Source organism: Suricata suricatta, chromosome 6, assembly GCF_006229205.1.
Source record: "Suricata suricatta isolate VVHF042 chromosome 6, meerkat_22Aug2017_6uvM2_HiC, whole genome shotgun sequence".
NCBI classification, from domain to species: domain Eukaryota; kingdom Metazoa; phylum Chordata; class Mammalia; order Carnivora; family Herpestidae; genus Suricata; species Suricata suricatta.
Window position 1 is genome coordinate 90,038,130 of NC_043705.1, and position 17,161 is coordinate 90,055,290.

Here is a 17,161-nt window from a genome sequence, read left to right on the forward strand (position 1 = left end):
GGATGAAAGAGCGTGGGATGGGGAGCTCAGGTAACAGGCTACTCTCCAGGTGAAAAACGGAGGTGAAGACAGAGTGAGATTTGGTGGGGATAAGGTCACCAGGACTTGTGGATGTGTCATCTTGAGATGCTACCTGACATGTGGCTCTTTTTTAAACAGCCACTCCCCCCACCCCAGCCCAACCACGAAGAGCCTAGCAGAAGTAGAAACCATAAACCAGCAAAGCGTAAGTACAGGGGCTTCCCTCTCTTGCCCACCAGTGTCCCCGTTCCCTCACTTCCAGCCAACTGCGTTCTTCTTTTAAATGACTTGTCTTTTTCCCTTCCAGTCCCTGCTCCTTCCATAGACAGAAGCACGAAACCTCCCCTCGACCGTTCGTTAGCCCCATTGGACAGAGAGCCCTTCACGCTAGGTTGGTATCACTCTATTTGATGCACAGTAACAATGGCCAATACGTATAGAGTGCTTATGGCATGATTTACACATGTACGCCCACAATCCGAGTGATACTGTAAAGTGGGACTATTAGAATCGTCCTCATTTCGCATATGGGGCAACTGAGGCACAAAGAGATAACTTTCCCAGATCACTCAGCTACCAAGTGATGAGTGTACAGCCCGGAGTAGAGAGGTTTTCAGAGTTGTCTCCTTCTTTGTAAGGTGGCTGTTCTGGAAGGAGAAACTTCTTTATAAAATTCAAAGGTGCTATTCAAACTGAGGATTGTTTATGGTTGTACACGAGCAGTTGATCGAACTGTGGGTATCCTACCGTCCTTTCCCCCCAGAACTGTCCCAGAGTGTTCTTGGATTACAGCTACCTCTATATGAATCTATTTTCAACTCGACTCTAAAACTTAGCTACCATTTATTGAGCACCTACTATGGGGTAAGTGCTTTGCCTACCCAAAATAATTTACCTACATTATCCTCACACCAACCCAACAAAGGAGGTGTATTATTACTCCCATTTTGTAGATGATGAGAGGTTGAATAGTTTTTCCAAATTTACATAAGTAGGTGCAGGATTTGAACCCATGTCTTTCTGACTTCAATGTGGGTGCTTTTCTACCACATCATGCTGCAGTTGGAGACCCTGGATTTTCCTTGATGTGGGGTAGAGGGGTCCTGGGGAAGGAAGCTACAAGCCTTGAGAGACAAGGGGCCCAGAAACCCAGCCCCACCCAACCCTCCTGACCTGTATTCTGAGCAAAGCATTTAGGCTTTGTGACCTAAGGTTCCTCTCTGCAAAATGAATTTCAGTTCTTAGATTTGAGGCTCCTGCTTGCTGCTTTTCCCTGAACTGCACCACAGCTCTGATGAGTCACGAGGAGCTGTGTGGGCTACTTGAGTGTAGAGTGGTCTGCTGCAGAGGGCTATTCAAGTTCTATGAAAAGGAGACCGACAGATTCAACTTCAGACTCCGGGTGTGCTTTCGCCCATAAGTCAAAGCGTCAGCACAGTAGAATACTGACATCGAATCCTTCAGAGTCACCTCCTGACCAAAGGTTGTCTTTTAAAAGGATTCTTAAAAAAAAATTAAATACATCCTTACTTGACAATACCTACTCTTGAATTACTTCCTTGTCTGTGATGTTTTGAGAGACCTGAACCCTTATAGTGCTGAGTCTTAAGAGAGAGACTTTTAACAGTGCCCAGAGAATCTGTATAAATCAGAAGATTTTTTTAAAAAAGAAAATCTACCTACGCCTAAGTATATAAATATAAGTTTTCTGGGTAACGCTTTAAAGTTGAGTTTTCATCCTAGGACCAAAGTTATGAATAATACACATTTTTTACGCCACCAAAATGGTCTACTCCTAGGCAGTGAGTTCTTCACAGTAAGACAAGATTCCGAGGACTTCTTAACGGCCCGGGCTGTACCTCCTGTTGTGAAAGTCATGTCCTCATTCACCAGCGGGTGTTCACTGTACAGAGGTCTAGGAAGGAGGGAAAGAGAGAACACCATGTATTGTGTGCCTGATTCTGCATATAAATTTTTGCCTGATCTTTACAACAAAGCTATGCATTTTAGATCTATAATCCTGATTTTACAGCTGAGGAAATTGAGACTCAAAGACTTTAAGTAACTTGTTCAAGGCATACAGAATTTGCTGGTAGACCTGGCTGAATACAGTTAAGTGGTACTTTTATTTCACTGAAGACATAGGACATAATCTACTCCAAGGGACTTCAGACAGAATAAAAAAATAAAGTGCTTTGAAAAACTCTGCAATGCAGAGTTCTCAGGTACACCTAGCATTTCTTCAGGGAGCTGGCATGTCATCTGCTCCAAGAGAAAAGTAAAAGGAAGAAAGAAACAAAACCCAACACAATTAAAACAAAGTGATTTGCACTCTACCAGGACAACCTCCTGAAATGCTCTTCTCCAAATTAAAGGTTTTTCCAGAAAGTAAGCGTAATACTTTGTATGTCAAATGTACCACAGGATTGGAGGAAAATTAACTCTTCCATGGCAAATGGGTTTATTTCAGATACAGAAACAAGCTTAGGCGATACAAAAAACCTTTTAGTCAGTGAACTAGGCATAAAATCCCCAAGAGACATTAATCCTTCTTATCATCAGTTACATAAAATAAAATGTTGAAAAGAATCACAGAATCCAGAATATTTTTTGTATGTACACAACTCTGTGTGATCTTGAGGAAGTCACTTAATTTCTCTGAGCCTATAAAATTAAGTGCTCTATATTGGGATCTTCCAGAGAGAGAGAGAGAGAGAGAGAGAGAGAGAGAGATTGTGAGTGAGGGAGGAGCAGAGAGAGGGAGACAGAGAATCTGAAGCAGGCTCTGTGCTGTCAGTCCAAAGCCTGATGTGGGACTCAAACCCACAAATCGTGAGAGCATGGCCTGAGCTGAAGCTGGACACCTCAACCAACTAGCCATCTAGGCACCCTCCAAACTATGTTTTAATACTTCATGCTTAGCTGATAAAGTATTCAAGGCCTGCCTGCTATTTGTCATTTACAGGAAAGAAGCCGGCATTTCCTGACAAGGTAAGCTGTTTCCCTATTTTGTTTTGTTTTCATTTGTTTTATTTTGTATCTTGTCTTTATTCTGAGAAGTGCTGAGGATGCTCACATGTCTCCCCTCCTGTCTTACAGCCCTCGGCCCCAGTGGGAAGGTAAGGTGCCTTGTTGCATCCGGCGAGGGTACACGGTATATGCTGTACAAACACAGGTCAGTTTCCTTCCCACACCGCCTCTCTCTCAATGCTACAGGCCTCTCGGGGAGCATTTACCCAAGATGCAAAAGCCTCCTTTACCGCCAGCCACTGAAAGGCATGACAGAAGTAGCCCCCTGCCAGGGAAGAAGCCACCTGTGCCAAGGTAATGGTCTTCTGTTGCTTGAGTCTGTCATTCAGAGTGGTGATGCCAATAACCTGCCTGGTATTGGCCTTCAAAAGAACTGAACGTCAGGGTGTTCCTGGCGAAGAGTGGATGTTCGCGGCTATGGCTTGAGGAATTCTGGCTTTTCAGGTTGGATGTAAAGTGCTGGGTCCCTCTGAAGACCGATGATAGTGACCTGGCAGGGAAGGCTAGAGAGCTTCTCCATCAGGGGGACGGCAATGGCCGCTGTTGATGGAGAACTTATCCTCAACCAGTCATACCATAGCCGTGTTTTCCTGTCATCTCCGTACATGGGAACTGCACCTTCCACTTTATTTTCAGGACAGGTAGCAGATAGAAAATAACTGGGAGCCGTTTTTAGTCGCTGTGTCTTCCTCACTGCTCAACCGCACTCTGTAATGGCAGAATACTGAAGTCTGCGCTAGTATTTCTGAATTTACTATAAAGTGTTTGGGGCCTACGTAACAAATGGCATAAATGTCTCTGGGGTCAGGCCTCACCTTACTACTTATTAAGGGCATAGCCAAGGCTTCTGTTTTTCCCATCAGGATTCAAACTGTTGCTGTTGCTTGGCTAGTGTGATGATTAAATCAGAGCCAGGCCTAGAGTACACCAAACCCCTCCGGTATCAAGTTAGTAGTATAATGGAATAAATACTTTTAATGTACTTTTTTAAAGGTTATTTGAGGGAGAGGGGGTGACACAGAGAGAATGTGTACACGCAAATGAGGTGAGATCATGACCTGAGCTGAAATCAGGAGTTAGAGGCTGAAGTGACTGAGCCACCCAGGCACCCCTAATGGAATATATATTTTTTTAATTTTCAATGTTTATTTATTTTTGAGAGAAAGAGAGAGAGAGAAAGCACAATCAGGGGAGGGACAGAGAGAAAGGAAAACACAGAATCCAAAGCAAGTTCCAGGCTCTGAGCTGTCAGTGCAGAGTCTGATTTGGAGCTCAAACTCACAGACCGCGAGATCATGACCTGAGCAAAAGTCAGATGCTTAACCAACCGAGCCACCCAGGCGCCTCTTTAAAAATTTCAATGAATGTAAAAAATATCAACAATGAACAAAATATCAAAAGTTCAAATAAACACATGATAGGATGACAGCATGTGAAGCATCTGGCACATAGGGGGGCCTCCTTCCCGCCCCCGCTCTGAGGCTACCTGACGTGGGCCCAGGCGCGCTGCCTGCCATAGCTCTAAGGCGGTGGTCGCCAAATCTGTCGGACTAGCTCGTGCATCTGGGAAAAGTCCCACAGTGCTAGCACTTTCCAAGTGTCTTCCCCTCACCCGAAGAGTGAGCCCTGAAATGGCTGTTTTTAAAACATCAGCAAAGGAGAATATTACCTAAGATGTTTTCATTTGCTTAGAGAAACATCTACTCAGTGAAATTTAATAGCTACTAAAGAGTTAGTTTGCTGACTAAACCTTTTTTATATATATGTAATTATTTGCTGCAGTAGCTAAAAGAACAAAGGTTTGCCTAGCTCAGCTCACAATAGTGACAGAACGTTGAGTCACCAAACCTTCCCTCCTCTTCTGCTCCCCTGCTTTTCTGCTGGGGGGTTTTCTTCCCATTTTATCACAGCTCAGAGGGTTTGATTTCTCATTATTAGAGTAAGTGAAGCCATCTATATTCTGAGGCCGGCTGGCTGAAACTCTTCATGCTCAGTTCTTTTTCTTTGCCCTCATTCATTTCAGGCATGGATGGGGACCAGACAGAAGAGAGAATGTAAGTACAGAGTATTATTTGGTGAATGCTTGGGATGGGGAAAATCAGCGCAGTCTCTGTGGAGTCGGGGGGCCATGCCAGTCTCAGATGTCACTGAAGCCCAGCACAGGGACCAAGGCCTGCACGCAGTAGGCTCTTAAACACTGGTGCCTGTGGGGCCTCCACCTTTTCCACCTGCCCACAGCGCTGCAGTGCTCAGCTCTTGTTCCTCTGAGAGCTCCCAGGGGCGCTGGGTTCATTGCTGCCCCAGCGTCAGGTGGAGATTCACCAGGTAAAGTAACAGTGGTTGAAGGAAGCATAAAAGACAGGGTGCCCAAGGGTCTGGGCCGCAGAGCAAACTGACAAGGCCTCTGTTTTCCCATTTAATAAGTCTGTGATCTGAACACAAGAGGTAATGGCAATTATTTAATTCCGCTAAGGGCATGTTGGCAAGTTAGTTACTTTTGGGGACGCAGTTTGCCTGGGCAAGAGCAATGGCAGTTTTATGTCCAGCTTTAGCAATGAAAACCTTATGTCCCAGGAGCCCCATCAGTGTCACACAAACTGGGACTGGGACAAGTTGGTTGTCCGAGCTTTACACATGTTTTGCATTTAATGACCCCATGAAGAATCATTATTTCTTTTTTACTAAGAGGAGATCGAAGCTTGGAAGGGGTAAGATATTCATCGCAAGTTGCACAGCTAGTAAGTAGGCAGGATTGGAATCCAGGTCTGTCTGACTTCCTCTCGGCTATAACCTCTCCGAAGGCGATCACATCCCTGCCACGATTCAAGGGCTCAGCCCACAAGGGCCTGCTGTCTTGCAGCTCTGTACTAGATGCTCTGCTGGTTCAGATGAAGAGCAAAGATTTGAGGGACATGCAGACCCAATACACAACAGACCCCATGCAGTAGCCTGCGATCATGGGATGAGCTCCAGAGGAGGAGGGAAGAAAGTGATCCAGGGGGCTTGAGGGGCCAGAAGTGACTTGTGAGAGGGGAGACTGATAGTGTCATTGGATGATGAGGAGACCACAGAATAGAATCATCCTAAGAAAAAGCCCGGATGCATTCCAGCCTCAGGAATGTCCTGAGTAAAGGCAGGTGGGGACAATACCTATTGACCCTATGCCTATTGACCCTATGGGGCTAGCAAGGACAACAGCTTGGCTGCAGAGCCAAGAGACCAAGGGACAAAAAGGAGACAAGAGTCTAAGTGAAGGTAACTTTATATTCCTGAGGTTCTCAGAGTTGGGAAGGGTTGATGCTCATGAGAGTCAGAGCTGTGGAAAGAAACACAACATGGTTGCAATGGTGTTAAAGAGGGATTTCATTGTTTCCTGAGCCCATGTGTGTTTAATTATGCAGCCCTTTGCTGGGACTCCCAATTGGCCAACTGGGATGAGTGATTCTGGCTATGATCCTTCTTGTCTTGTCTCAATGGCAGGACTAATGACAGTAAACTTTTACTGAGCATTCCACATATAACAGGAACATATAATCACCAACTTAATAACTTGTAACAACACTTTGAATAAGGTGGTCTTTATCAGTGTGCTGGCCTAGCAAAACAAGTCCAAGTTAACAGTTGTGGTCTGCTAGTCAATGGCAAAATGGTTTCACCTCTTCAAACATCATTTCTCATCTGAGGGGTGTAGCAAAAAGCTCCTCCCTTGCCTGTTACACAGGCTGCCTGAAGATAAACGTAGCAATGTAGACACACCTTGTAAGACACATGATATGTAAGGTGGAGTTGCTTTTAAGGGAAGCGGCCAAAAGAAGGCTGAGCTTTGGGCCAGACAAATCAGGGCTCCAATCCATTTCTGGAATCCTCAACAAGTTAGGACTCCTTTCTGAGTGCCGTGTTTCCATTTGTAAAAAGAGGACATTAAATTTTTAAAGGGTTGCTAGGAGAATTGGATGAGATATCGTGTATAAATATTAGTAGATACTGCCATTATTATTGTGTCTTTAGGCCCTCTTGGGCACCTCAGAACCTATTTTATGTTAATATGTAAGGAGAGTCTCAGATTAGAGCATCCTAAGAACTTATGAACCACTTAGCAAGTTCTACTATTCTTCACAACATATTATGGAGACATACAACTGCTAAAGAAAGAAACAGACACATTTATGTGATTGAGAAATGCAGTTCTCTTAGGAATTATGTTTTGATGATAGACTAATGCCTTTTATTTTTCCTTCCCTTTACCAGGATGAAGATGATGGTATGTTCAGAAAAGCTTTCCTATAACTTGTAACTCATCCCTTCATTTTCTTGCTCAAGAATTCACATGGAATTATTTAGTACAGAAGCCCCATAGACATAATTATAATTGTTAAATTAATATTAAGTGGACATAGATCAGTTGGTATACTGCATAACTATAATAAAATGGAATTGTCTGGGTTCCCAAAGAGAACTGTTACTTTCATAAGTAATGGTGCAAATGACTTAAAATTAAAAATTATATATATGGTTTGATAGATTTCTAATGTTTATGCCTTCTAACACAGGAAGGGATCACTAACTGCAGATAAATGAGATAGCATAAAATTTGGCTTACATAAAACAAAACTTGTGAATCATTTCTGAAATTCATATGGTTTCCAACTGACAATTTTCTGCAAAGATAGCGTTTCAAAAATGAAAAAATAAAATAAAATAAATGCATATTATAGACAATGATCTAGAATGGCAGCATTTGAATGCGTTCTAAGGTAGTGAGTCGTCTAGAAAACCCCGGGGGGTGGGATTCCCTTATACCACTTCCTAATTATGTTTGATCTCTTGGAGTTTTCTATCTCCCTGTAGACTAGCGGTTTCTGATTGGGGAGCAGCTCTGGAATGCTTCTGTGACACCTGGATGCTGACAGTCTTTTATTTTTCCTTTTCCCCCACAGTGCTTCAAAGACCTCTGCCTCAGCCCACAATGCTCTCCATGAGCTCCAACACTTTCCCTTCCAGATCCACCAAGCCATCGCCCAAGCACACCCTCCCATCGCCTCACATGCCCGGAGTGTTCTCTGAAAGGTCCGTGGTAACGTCGTTCAATGCTAACTTAACATCATCCCCAGGTCCACTGATAAGAACTAATGTCTGGTGGGTTGGGAGAGAAAGAAATGAGCTGTCAAAGGCAGACCTGAACACTCTGGGTCTTCAGAAACAAACTCAAGCTGAGCATACAGACACACGTGTTAATTCACTGTTATTCTTGGAGCCTCTCTGCTTGGGGTTGGAGGCTACAGAATTGACTGCCCCATGGTCGCCGAAGCAGAATGCACCCCTGGGCAGGGTTTCAAGGGAATGTTTTCACTTTGTGAATTAAAACAAACACTCAAGAAACCCAATTAATTTAGGTACTTGGAGTTTATCCAGATAGCAGATGCGAGGACCTAGCTGGTGTGTGAGGTCACTGCACAGGCCCTGTCCCTAGCAGGCCCGCTTTCTCAGGGCCCATGAGGAGGCTGTCCAGGGGTGGAGGCACAGACAGGAGAAAGACTCAGGCCATTCCTCCCTAAACAAAACCAGGAGCTGCTCCCTGGTGTCCCCAGAGCCACCAGACTTTTGAGTTTATTCCCTCCTTTACTTTGCGAAGGGAATGGCCCAGTCTGCACTTTAAATACGGGAGAAAACTTAACTGCTGGCAGGACCTCATTGTCCCTGCCAGATATCTGGAAGGATTCTCAAATGTTTTTCATTTTCCATGGGTGCCTCTTGCTCTGATTTTCTGCTCTTCTTCTCATCCTTTTAGCTGGTTTTCTCCCACCATTTTCCCATTCTGCTTCATCTGACACTGGGCCCAGCTCTGTCCCTCCTTCTGCTGAGCACTACTCAGTGACATCGCTGAGTGGGGTTGACTTTGACAGGTTTGGACTAGTGGGTGGGTGAACGGCTCCTTGGCGTGGAGCGGGCAGCATTTTGAGGGCCGTCACCGGTGCCTCTCCCCATCCCGGCCCTGAGGATGCTGCTGCAGTGCCACTCGGCCCTCCGTGGGTATTTCGCCCAGCCACCTGCCCATTAGGCCCCGGGATTCACTGTTCCCAAACCACATGCTCATTCATATATCTTCCTGACCAAAGGAGAAGTCTTCTCCCCGGGGACGTCTGCCTTTCTCCAAACTCAAAGGCCTTACGCTGCAGCCAACTTTAAAAACAACTTTCCAGTACCCTTTACAGGTTATGTTGTTTTGGTTTGTGGCGTCTATTAGAATTTGGGACAGTCCACTTTGGGACAGTCGTGACATGTGCCCCGCCATCCCCTCCTCTTTGCTCAGCTGCCGCAGCTTCAGTCAAGGATGAAGCAGATTCTGCCCGGGTTTCCCCAGCCCAGCTTCCCCATCAGCCTCTTCAGCCCAGCCCAACTCAATTCAGTTCTTTTCTGTCTCCACAGTCACAGTGGCTTCCCACAGAGTGCCTCCCTGCCGCCGTACTTCTCGCAAGGTTTGTACTCTGGGCTCTAGTGACCTGCTCCAGGCAACATGCCTCCATGACCAGATTCCTAACCTGTCCCAAAGCCTTGTGGCAAAGGTTTGGTTGTCTCCTAAAAGCGAGGCAATCGGTTTCCTCACTCAGTACTTGATTCAGTTTCTGTGGTGTGCCAAGGGCTAGGAATGCTAGGATGCTACATACGCACACACACAAGTACACACACACACACACACACACCACCTCAGAAAGGCAGCTTGGCCTTCCTTAATCTTCCCACATACAGCTGTTCCTTTCTGCTATTTTTAGATGGTGCTCAGGGTAGCGCTTGGCTTTCTCTATAGCGTTAGGTTTCTATGATCCACCCTTGAGTTGTGTTGAGGAACGTGATTAGAACACAGATTAAAAGAACACAAGCCCCCAAGATTCTGATTCAGTAAGTCTGGATGAGGACCTGCATTTTTAATAATATCTTCTCTGGTGTCCATGACTAGTATCTGCTGAGGGTGCTGTCAAACTTTAGTATGAACACAGATAACTTGAGAATTCTATTAAAATTCAGATTCTAATTCAGTGGGTCTGGGGTGGGGTGTGAGATTCTGCATTTCTAGCAAGTTCTCATGTGATGCTGATACTACTGGTCCACGGACCACTTTGAGTAGCAGCAAAGGCCTACAAGGCAGGACTAGACTGTGTCTATTTTTTAGCCTTAGAGACTTGCAAGTGATTGGCACATGCTAGGTACTTTTTAAAATGTTGAATGACTGAGTGTCAAATGACTGTGGGAAGTTACCCGACTCTAGTAAATAGATTTTCATCGTGCCAGGAAACTTGCCTAGTGTTGCCACATTTTCTGATTATTTGAAGATCTCAATAGTAAGGGTGGTGTGTGGATGCGATAAAAAGTAGTATATTGTCTGCTGCAAATATGACTTTATGGTGCTGACCTGCAAATGCAGAAGCAGAAAGAGAATGATTCCATGCAGTATAGGCCTTGGTTATATCCATTAACCGCATAGTTAGGTTTCATTCATTCAATACACAGTATAAAAGCCCCTGCCACACTGGACTGCAAAGGTGGGGATAGGGAAAATCGGTAGGCCTTGGGAGCCATAGGAAGGAAGAGCAACAGTTCAGGGCAATCTGATCTGCTTATTTAGAAGCAGGCAATGAACATTGTGGTAGACAATTGTGCCAGAAGGGCTCAGGAGACTGCAGCCCTTCCCAGGTGACTCTCCTGGGAAGGCATGTGGATGGCAGAACCCTGCCCAGAACCACATGCAGTGCTTGTTAAGTGCAGATTGGATGATTCAAGTTCTCCCTGGGATTCTTACGCATGCCCAGTAATGTTTGGGAATCATGGATTGGAGTCCTGACTCTGCCATTAAGAGCACATGATTCATTCAGACTCTCTGAGCCTCTGTTTCCTCATACTCAAAAAGAAGAGAGTACCCATCTTGTGGTGTTGCTGTAAGGGGTAAAGAAAGGGTACATGGGTGTACTCAAGGCCTGGGCAGCGTAGTGCTGAATAAGTATTTGTTGAATAAATGAATGAATGACACATGAATAATACAGAGAACATTCAGCTCACAGAATTTTTCAGTTCTTAACAGCTGTCCTGGCATATAGAAAATAGCCTTGGCAATTAAAACACAATCAAACCTTTCCTGAGATTAGGAAACACATCCTCAGAAAGTTTCAGGGAAGCGTAAACAAGAAAATACCACGGTAGGGAAGGTGAGACACGAATGCTGGGTAGTTGACAGGTGCCTAACGAAGACTTCCTCATTGATCAGGTAGTTGGCAGGGTCTTCTGTGAGAGCTGAACACTTCTACCTCTTCAGAAAATGCAGTAAAGAACAGTAGGTAGCAAACTCTGGTTCTAGAGGCTGACAATATTTTCAGGGTAGTTTCACATTGTCTTGGGTAACTTACATTTCTTTTTGTGTAAAGAATGAGAACACAGTTATCTTTATTACTGCATTGTCACCCTTGCAGTGGTGGGGAGCCCCTTCTGCGTGTGCTGGCGTCAGAAAAATCGGTCTCTTGAATATTGGGTTTGATGATCACATTCAAACCACAGTGACTTTTTCATTAATGGACTAGTTATTTTATATTATTTAACACTCCCATTAAAGAAGTCACTCACATGGGTGGAACTGTTCCCAAAATTTCACTGGCAAGGCTACAGAACAGTGCCTGCATGGCCAACAGCCCTTGTGCTTTTGAGCAAGTGACAAGTATTTTTGAAGCTCTGGCTTCTTCAAATGTGAATTGCTGGGAACAGTTGCAAGGGCATTTTAGGGGGGAAATGTATGACAGAAAATGAAAACTAACTGACAGCAAGTTAACTTTCAAAATGCTATATACTTTTGAAGGCCTTAGCAACAGACCACCTCCCAGAGCTGAAGGCAGAAACTTTTCCTTACCAGTTCCAAACAAACCTCGGCCACTGTCTCCTGGGGAAGAAGAGGTAATAAAACACATGTTTTTATGTTATTTTATTTTTTTCCCCAGCAAATAACCAAAGCTCCCATTGGATACTCCTTTGTATTTTTATTATTATTTTATATTACCTTTAATTTTTTTTTTTTTTTTTTAGTGAAAAACATTAAAGGGGAGGGTCCAGATGAAAAATAGGTTCTTTTTCCTTGGTGTTTTTCCATAGTCTTCCAATAGCATATGTGTGTTTTGTATTTAATGAGATAAATAATCCTATTCTTCATTTGTCTTCTGGCTTATGACCTTGAATAAGTCACTTAACTGCTCATTAAGCCCAATTTTTTAATTAAATATATTATACTAAACTGAAGAAATTATTACATCTGTATCTTTTCTGATTAAAGGTTCCATTATATACAGAATGCTTATTCACAGCTACCTTGGCAACCATGATAAAACGCAGTTCAATCAAAATATCTTCTATTTAGCCCCACCTAAGTGATTCTATATTCAAATTAAAAAAGCAAATGTTTCAAAGCTCACGGAATTGAGGTGGTGATTTATGAAAATGATTACTTGGAGGCTTTTCTTTTCGCTTACACATATAACTGCAAAATTTATTCAGTTTTTAAAAATTTACATTTTCAGAACTCATTAAATGAAGAGTGGTACGTTTCTTATATTACCCGACCAGAGGCGGAAGCTGCTCTTAGAAAGATAAACCAGGTACTGTGCCAAAGTTTATTTTTAAGTAGTTATAAATATTAATGGGAGGAGAAAAAGGGAGCTGGCTTTGACTGAGCTCCAATTATGGGCTAGGAATTCTGCTAGGTGACATTCATGCTGTTATACCAAGGGGACCCATTAGTGGCAGCTTTACACCCACCAGCATCCATAGTAATGATTCCTAGGATCTGGGAGAAATCTAAATTACGGCAGTCATGCGGCGGGCAGAATCCAAGGAGCTTTTATTAACGAAAAAGGTCTGTCTTGTCACAGGAAGCATACCTTATCAAAAGAAGGCTCTTTCCCCCAAACTTCTAACATCTTACTGTTACCATCTGAATTTCTAATACACAACTGCCATCCACACCGATGTGAAGGGATCCATTATGGAGACAGGCAGCAGCAAGTTTCTGCCCTTTCCCCTAGACATTTCTAGGGGTCCTTAACCAGATTTCCTGTGGTTTCTGGATTCTTTAAATCTATGTGTCAGAGGAAGAAGAGCAAAAAGATTCTTCATCTCTCACATCTTCAGTCTGTAAGAATAGTTCGCAATCTTTGCTGCGCATTTAAATCACTTGGGAAACTTTAAACATTCTGATTCCTGGATTTCACCTGGAGAGATTCGGGTTTATTTAGTCAGGTGTTTTGTGTGGGTTCTGAGAGTCTTCAAAACTCTGAATTCTAAATTCTAGGCTGTGAATCACTGGTCCACAGGTCTATTTGTTGAACAGAAGATATTCTGAATGGAATTTCCTCAACTGGCATAAAAACAAAGGAAAGCCATTGTTGCAGGTTGCAGCCTATTTGAAGCTGTCATCATTCAATACACAAAGGGGGGAGTGGTTTAAATGCTGTCTTACTAATTGATCCTACTTTAATATTAGATCTTTACGGTATCAACATTATGTAGCAGTAATTTATGGAATGACATTTTCAAGTACAGGACAAATCACACGATTTCAGTAAATAGAAAAAAAAGGTGATAACGCAAGACAGTACACATCTGTTTATGTTCAGGTATTTACTGATGAACATTTAATGTGGAGATCATGAGATTTTTAAATGGGTGAATGTCACAGGCATTTGAGTGTTTTCTGACTTTTGCGGTGGAAAGTACGGGTTAGGGAATTAGCTCCCAGGAGTAGGAAGATAAATTGTCAGTTAACCAATAAAGTCCTTATTTTGTCTGGCCCTTTATCCACTCAACCACTTATAATTTGTTTTAGAATTGAAAAAAGGGGATTTCTCTTTTATCAGGAGACTTCAAAAAGTCTCTTTGAAATGTGGGAATTTCTCTGATACAATCTTTGCTGCCCCTGGACAACCAAGAAACCCATTGCACATGGGACTGTGATGTTTCAGGCACTACATGTTCACTGACTTGTCAACTAGGAAGATTCCAGATCTCTCCAGGCTTGTCTACCGCTCTTACAGGCAACAGAAATACTGCCGTTTATTGCTCACATAATAATAAGAATTTATTCTTTTAGGATGGCACTTTTCTCGTTAGAGACAGCTCTAAAAAAACAATAACCAATCCATATGTCCTCATGGTGTTGTACAAAGATAAAGTTTACAACATACAGATCCGTTACCAAGAGGAGAGCCAAGTCTACTTGTTGGGAACTGGACTCCGAGGTAAAGAGGTAAGGAATTTTAGTTACAGAATTTACCCTAATCCTCCGTTTATGCCATTCTGCACACCTACCTATATGGAACCTGGCTGTACCATTCTTTGGGGGTCCACACTGTCTGGCAACTTTAGAGTTAACTCACATTGGTGAAGCCCGTCCTTTACTGGAAGGAAAGTGGCAATAGCTACCTCTGCCATGGAGTCATTCTTGTATTTCCCATTCCAACTAGTCTAAAATCACATGTATAACTTTTAAAATTTAAAAAGTTAACATTTAAATTAAAAAATATACAGTTAGGTGGTATCAAAGATAAGCCCCTTCTTTCATTCTCCTCTGTAACGTAATTTTAATGTAAGATTGCAGCATATTTACAAGGCTGTATTTTAAAACTGACATCTGGAAAAGGGTAAAGAAAATAGAATTCTTGTTGTTATTATTTAAATACTTGGGTCATTTCTCAAGAGAAATTTTCCAATGGTCAATGTTTATGCTAATTACTTTTTGGATGATAATAAAAAAAAACTGCTTTTGCAAAGGAAACTCATAGCCAAACTTCAGCCCCAAACATGTTCTTTAAGTTCAAAGGCCCAGGAGGAGGATGGGTCAACTCAAACATTTCCAGAATGAAAACAGCTAACCCTTAGACTCCACTCCAAATATTTTAAAGTTGCAATCATATAAATGAGTAGGAAAAAACACATGAATCTGGTCCAATGTTCAGTGTGGCCAGGGCTGCTTGGTGCTGTAGAAGCTGAGAGGTGTCTGCTCTCCAGAATTTCTCTTGGTCTGGTGTGGAAACCAGAAGTCCAAACCACAGGCCGCAGCCCTGGCGGGCGGCATCCGGCAAAGCGGTCTTGGAGCAAGTGCAGAATCGTGTCTGGGGATCCTGTGTGATTCTGACCCACGTCTAGAAGGCTGGATGGGTTTTACTCCAGTCTGACCATCAGGGATAAGGTGATGAAGGCAAAGGGTGCAAAGACTTGGCTGCAGAGCCCTTGTGAGTGTGGAGATGACAGTGAGGACAGAGCAGAGAGATCATGAAGATCATGACAACCTGTGCAACGCGACAGGGTATCACCTCCAGACACCGGGATGCCATCCGACCACCTGATTCTTTATAGCCCCTCACACTCTTAGTGACAAAGGGGGAAGTAGGGATACAGAAACCAACATCAAAAACCCAAAGAGAGCAACGCTAAGACTAAGGTTTCATAGTTAGACCTCCTTATATTTATGACCTCCATGAACTTAAAATATATACATATACATATATATATATCCATATATATCCATACACATATTTACATCATCTTCATCCATAATTTGTTGGATGTTTAAAAATTATTTTTTCAAAGTTCTACAGAAAACTCATGAAAATATTTGCTGAATGTTACGTATTTTTTCTTGCCATCCTCATAACTTGAAGAGGTAGGGTCTTATGCAGATAAAAAAAACTGAGAGTTAAATTCAAATGCTTGGCTTCTCTACTCATTCCAATGTTGATTTATCTCCTCATTTTGAATTTTTAGGACTTTTTGTCTGTGTCAGATATCATCGACTACTTCAGGAAAATGCCACTTCTGCTCATTGATGGGAAAAACCGAGGCTCCAGATACCAGTGCACATTAACGCATTCGGCAGGTTATCCCTAGCAAGTCAGCCACGCCAACGAACCTTCCGTCTGGTTCTGTTGCCAGCAGGGGACGATCAGCCAACCTCACTGAAGGGACAAACACTTAGGACTGAATCGACCCCCTCAGCATGAACATAGGGTTTTGACCTTTCGCATAAAAAAGTGTTTGAAATGAAGACTGTCAAAGATCTCCTAATTTATTTATTCTTCTTCAATGTTTGTTAAGCGCATGATGTTCACACTTGAAGTCTAGTAGTGCACTGTAATAATTCATTTAAAAAATGTGTATTTTGGAATAGCCATTTCAAAGTACAGTAGTTTACATGGCGACAAATAATTTGGAGCAAGTTTAAAAACACTGAAACAGTAATAGTTTTTGGTTATCACATAAAACTGATTTTTTTTTTACAGACAAACCTTTGTTAATCAGAGGCAATCATCGGTTTTATATATATATAATTTGAAAATTTCTAAAATTCACTTTCTCGGCAGCAATAATTTAAGAGGCTTCAAACTACTTCATCCTTTCTTATTTGGTGTCTTTTGCTGAGGGGGATTTTTGTGTACTTTTTTATGAAAAATAAATGCATGATGGGGTAACTTCCTAGGATTAAAATGAATTTACCTTCTGCTTTAGTTCTGTGTTCCTCAAACTATTGACTTTGTTTAGGCCATACTATTGCATTGTAGTTTTAATGCAAATTTAAGCCACAAATACCAGAAGAAATCATTTTAAATTTAGAGATGAGGCTTTGGTGTCAAATAGATCTGATGTAAGTTCATCATATACCGACACCCGCATCCCACCACCTCTGCACCTCCAAACCATTTTCTAGTGATGCGGATTTTACGAGGTCTTACTGCAAAGAGGAAAGAGCAATGCATATACACGGGAAAATGTGATCAGACTCCCCTGTTAGAGGCCTTTCTTCTATCTCTTTTATCCCCTGACAACTCTACATAAAGCCCTTCTCATCATCCTAGTATGGCTTTATAAATTCTTTGAAGCACTTCAGCTCTGCCTCAGCTTACATATCTCACTTAACAGACAGTAGTAGGTGTTTAGTACAACAAAAACCAGGCACTTGGTTGTCTTCAAGTTTTCCCCTTTGGGGCCTTGGTTATTATTCCACAACTTTTATTAAAAACAAAAATTCTTGGCTTCCCTGCTTAATCTACAAGTTTTCCAGTGGCAAAAGTATCCTGCCTGTTCA

General features: G+C 42.6%; 1 protein-coding gene across 2 annotated transcripts in view; it reads left to right on the forward strand.

Moving 5' to 3' along the window:
- LCP2 (lymphocyte cytosolic protein 2) overlaps window positions 1-16,583 on the forward strand; it is a 44,106-nt gene extending 27,523 nt beyond the window's left edge. For both annotated transcript variants that reach the window (XM_029942880.1, XM_029942881.1), the window contains exons 9-21: window positions 160-226; window positions 329-412; window positions 2,987-3,012; window positions 3,121-3,140; window positions 3,238-3,345; window positions 5,075-5,105; window positions 7,300-7,312; window positions 7,989-8,118; window positions 9,478-9,527; window positions 11,891-11,985; window positions 12,603-12,680; window positions 14,171-14,326; window positions 15,844-16,583. In XM_029942880.1, the coding sequence (XP_029798740.1) occupies window positions 160-226; window positions 329-412; window positions 2,987-3,012; window positions 3,121-3,140; window positions 3,238-3,345; window positions 5,075-5,105; window positions 7,300-7,312; window positions 7,989-8,118; window positions 9,478-9,527; window positions 11,891-11,985; window positions 12,603-12,680; window positions 14,171-14,326; window positions 15,844-15,966 (981 nt within the window). In that variant the 3' untranslated portion in view covers window positions 15,967-16,583. The remainder of the gene's footprint in view (window positions 1-159; window positions 227-328; window positions 413-2,986; window positions 3,013-3,120; window positions 3,141-3,237; window positions 3,346-5,074; window positions 5,106-7,299; window positions 7,313-7,988; window positions 8,119-9,477; window positions 9,528-11,890; window positions 11,986-12,602; window positions 12,681-14,170; window positions 14,327-15,843) is intronic.
- The last annotated feature ends 578 nt before the right edge of the window (window positions 16,584-17,161 follow it).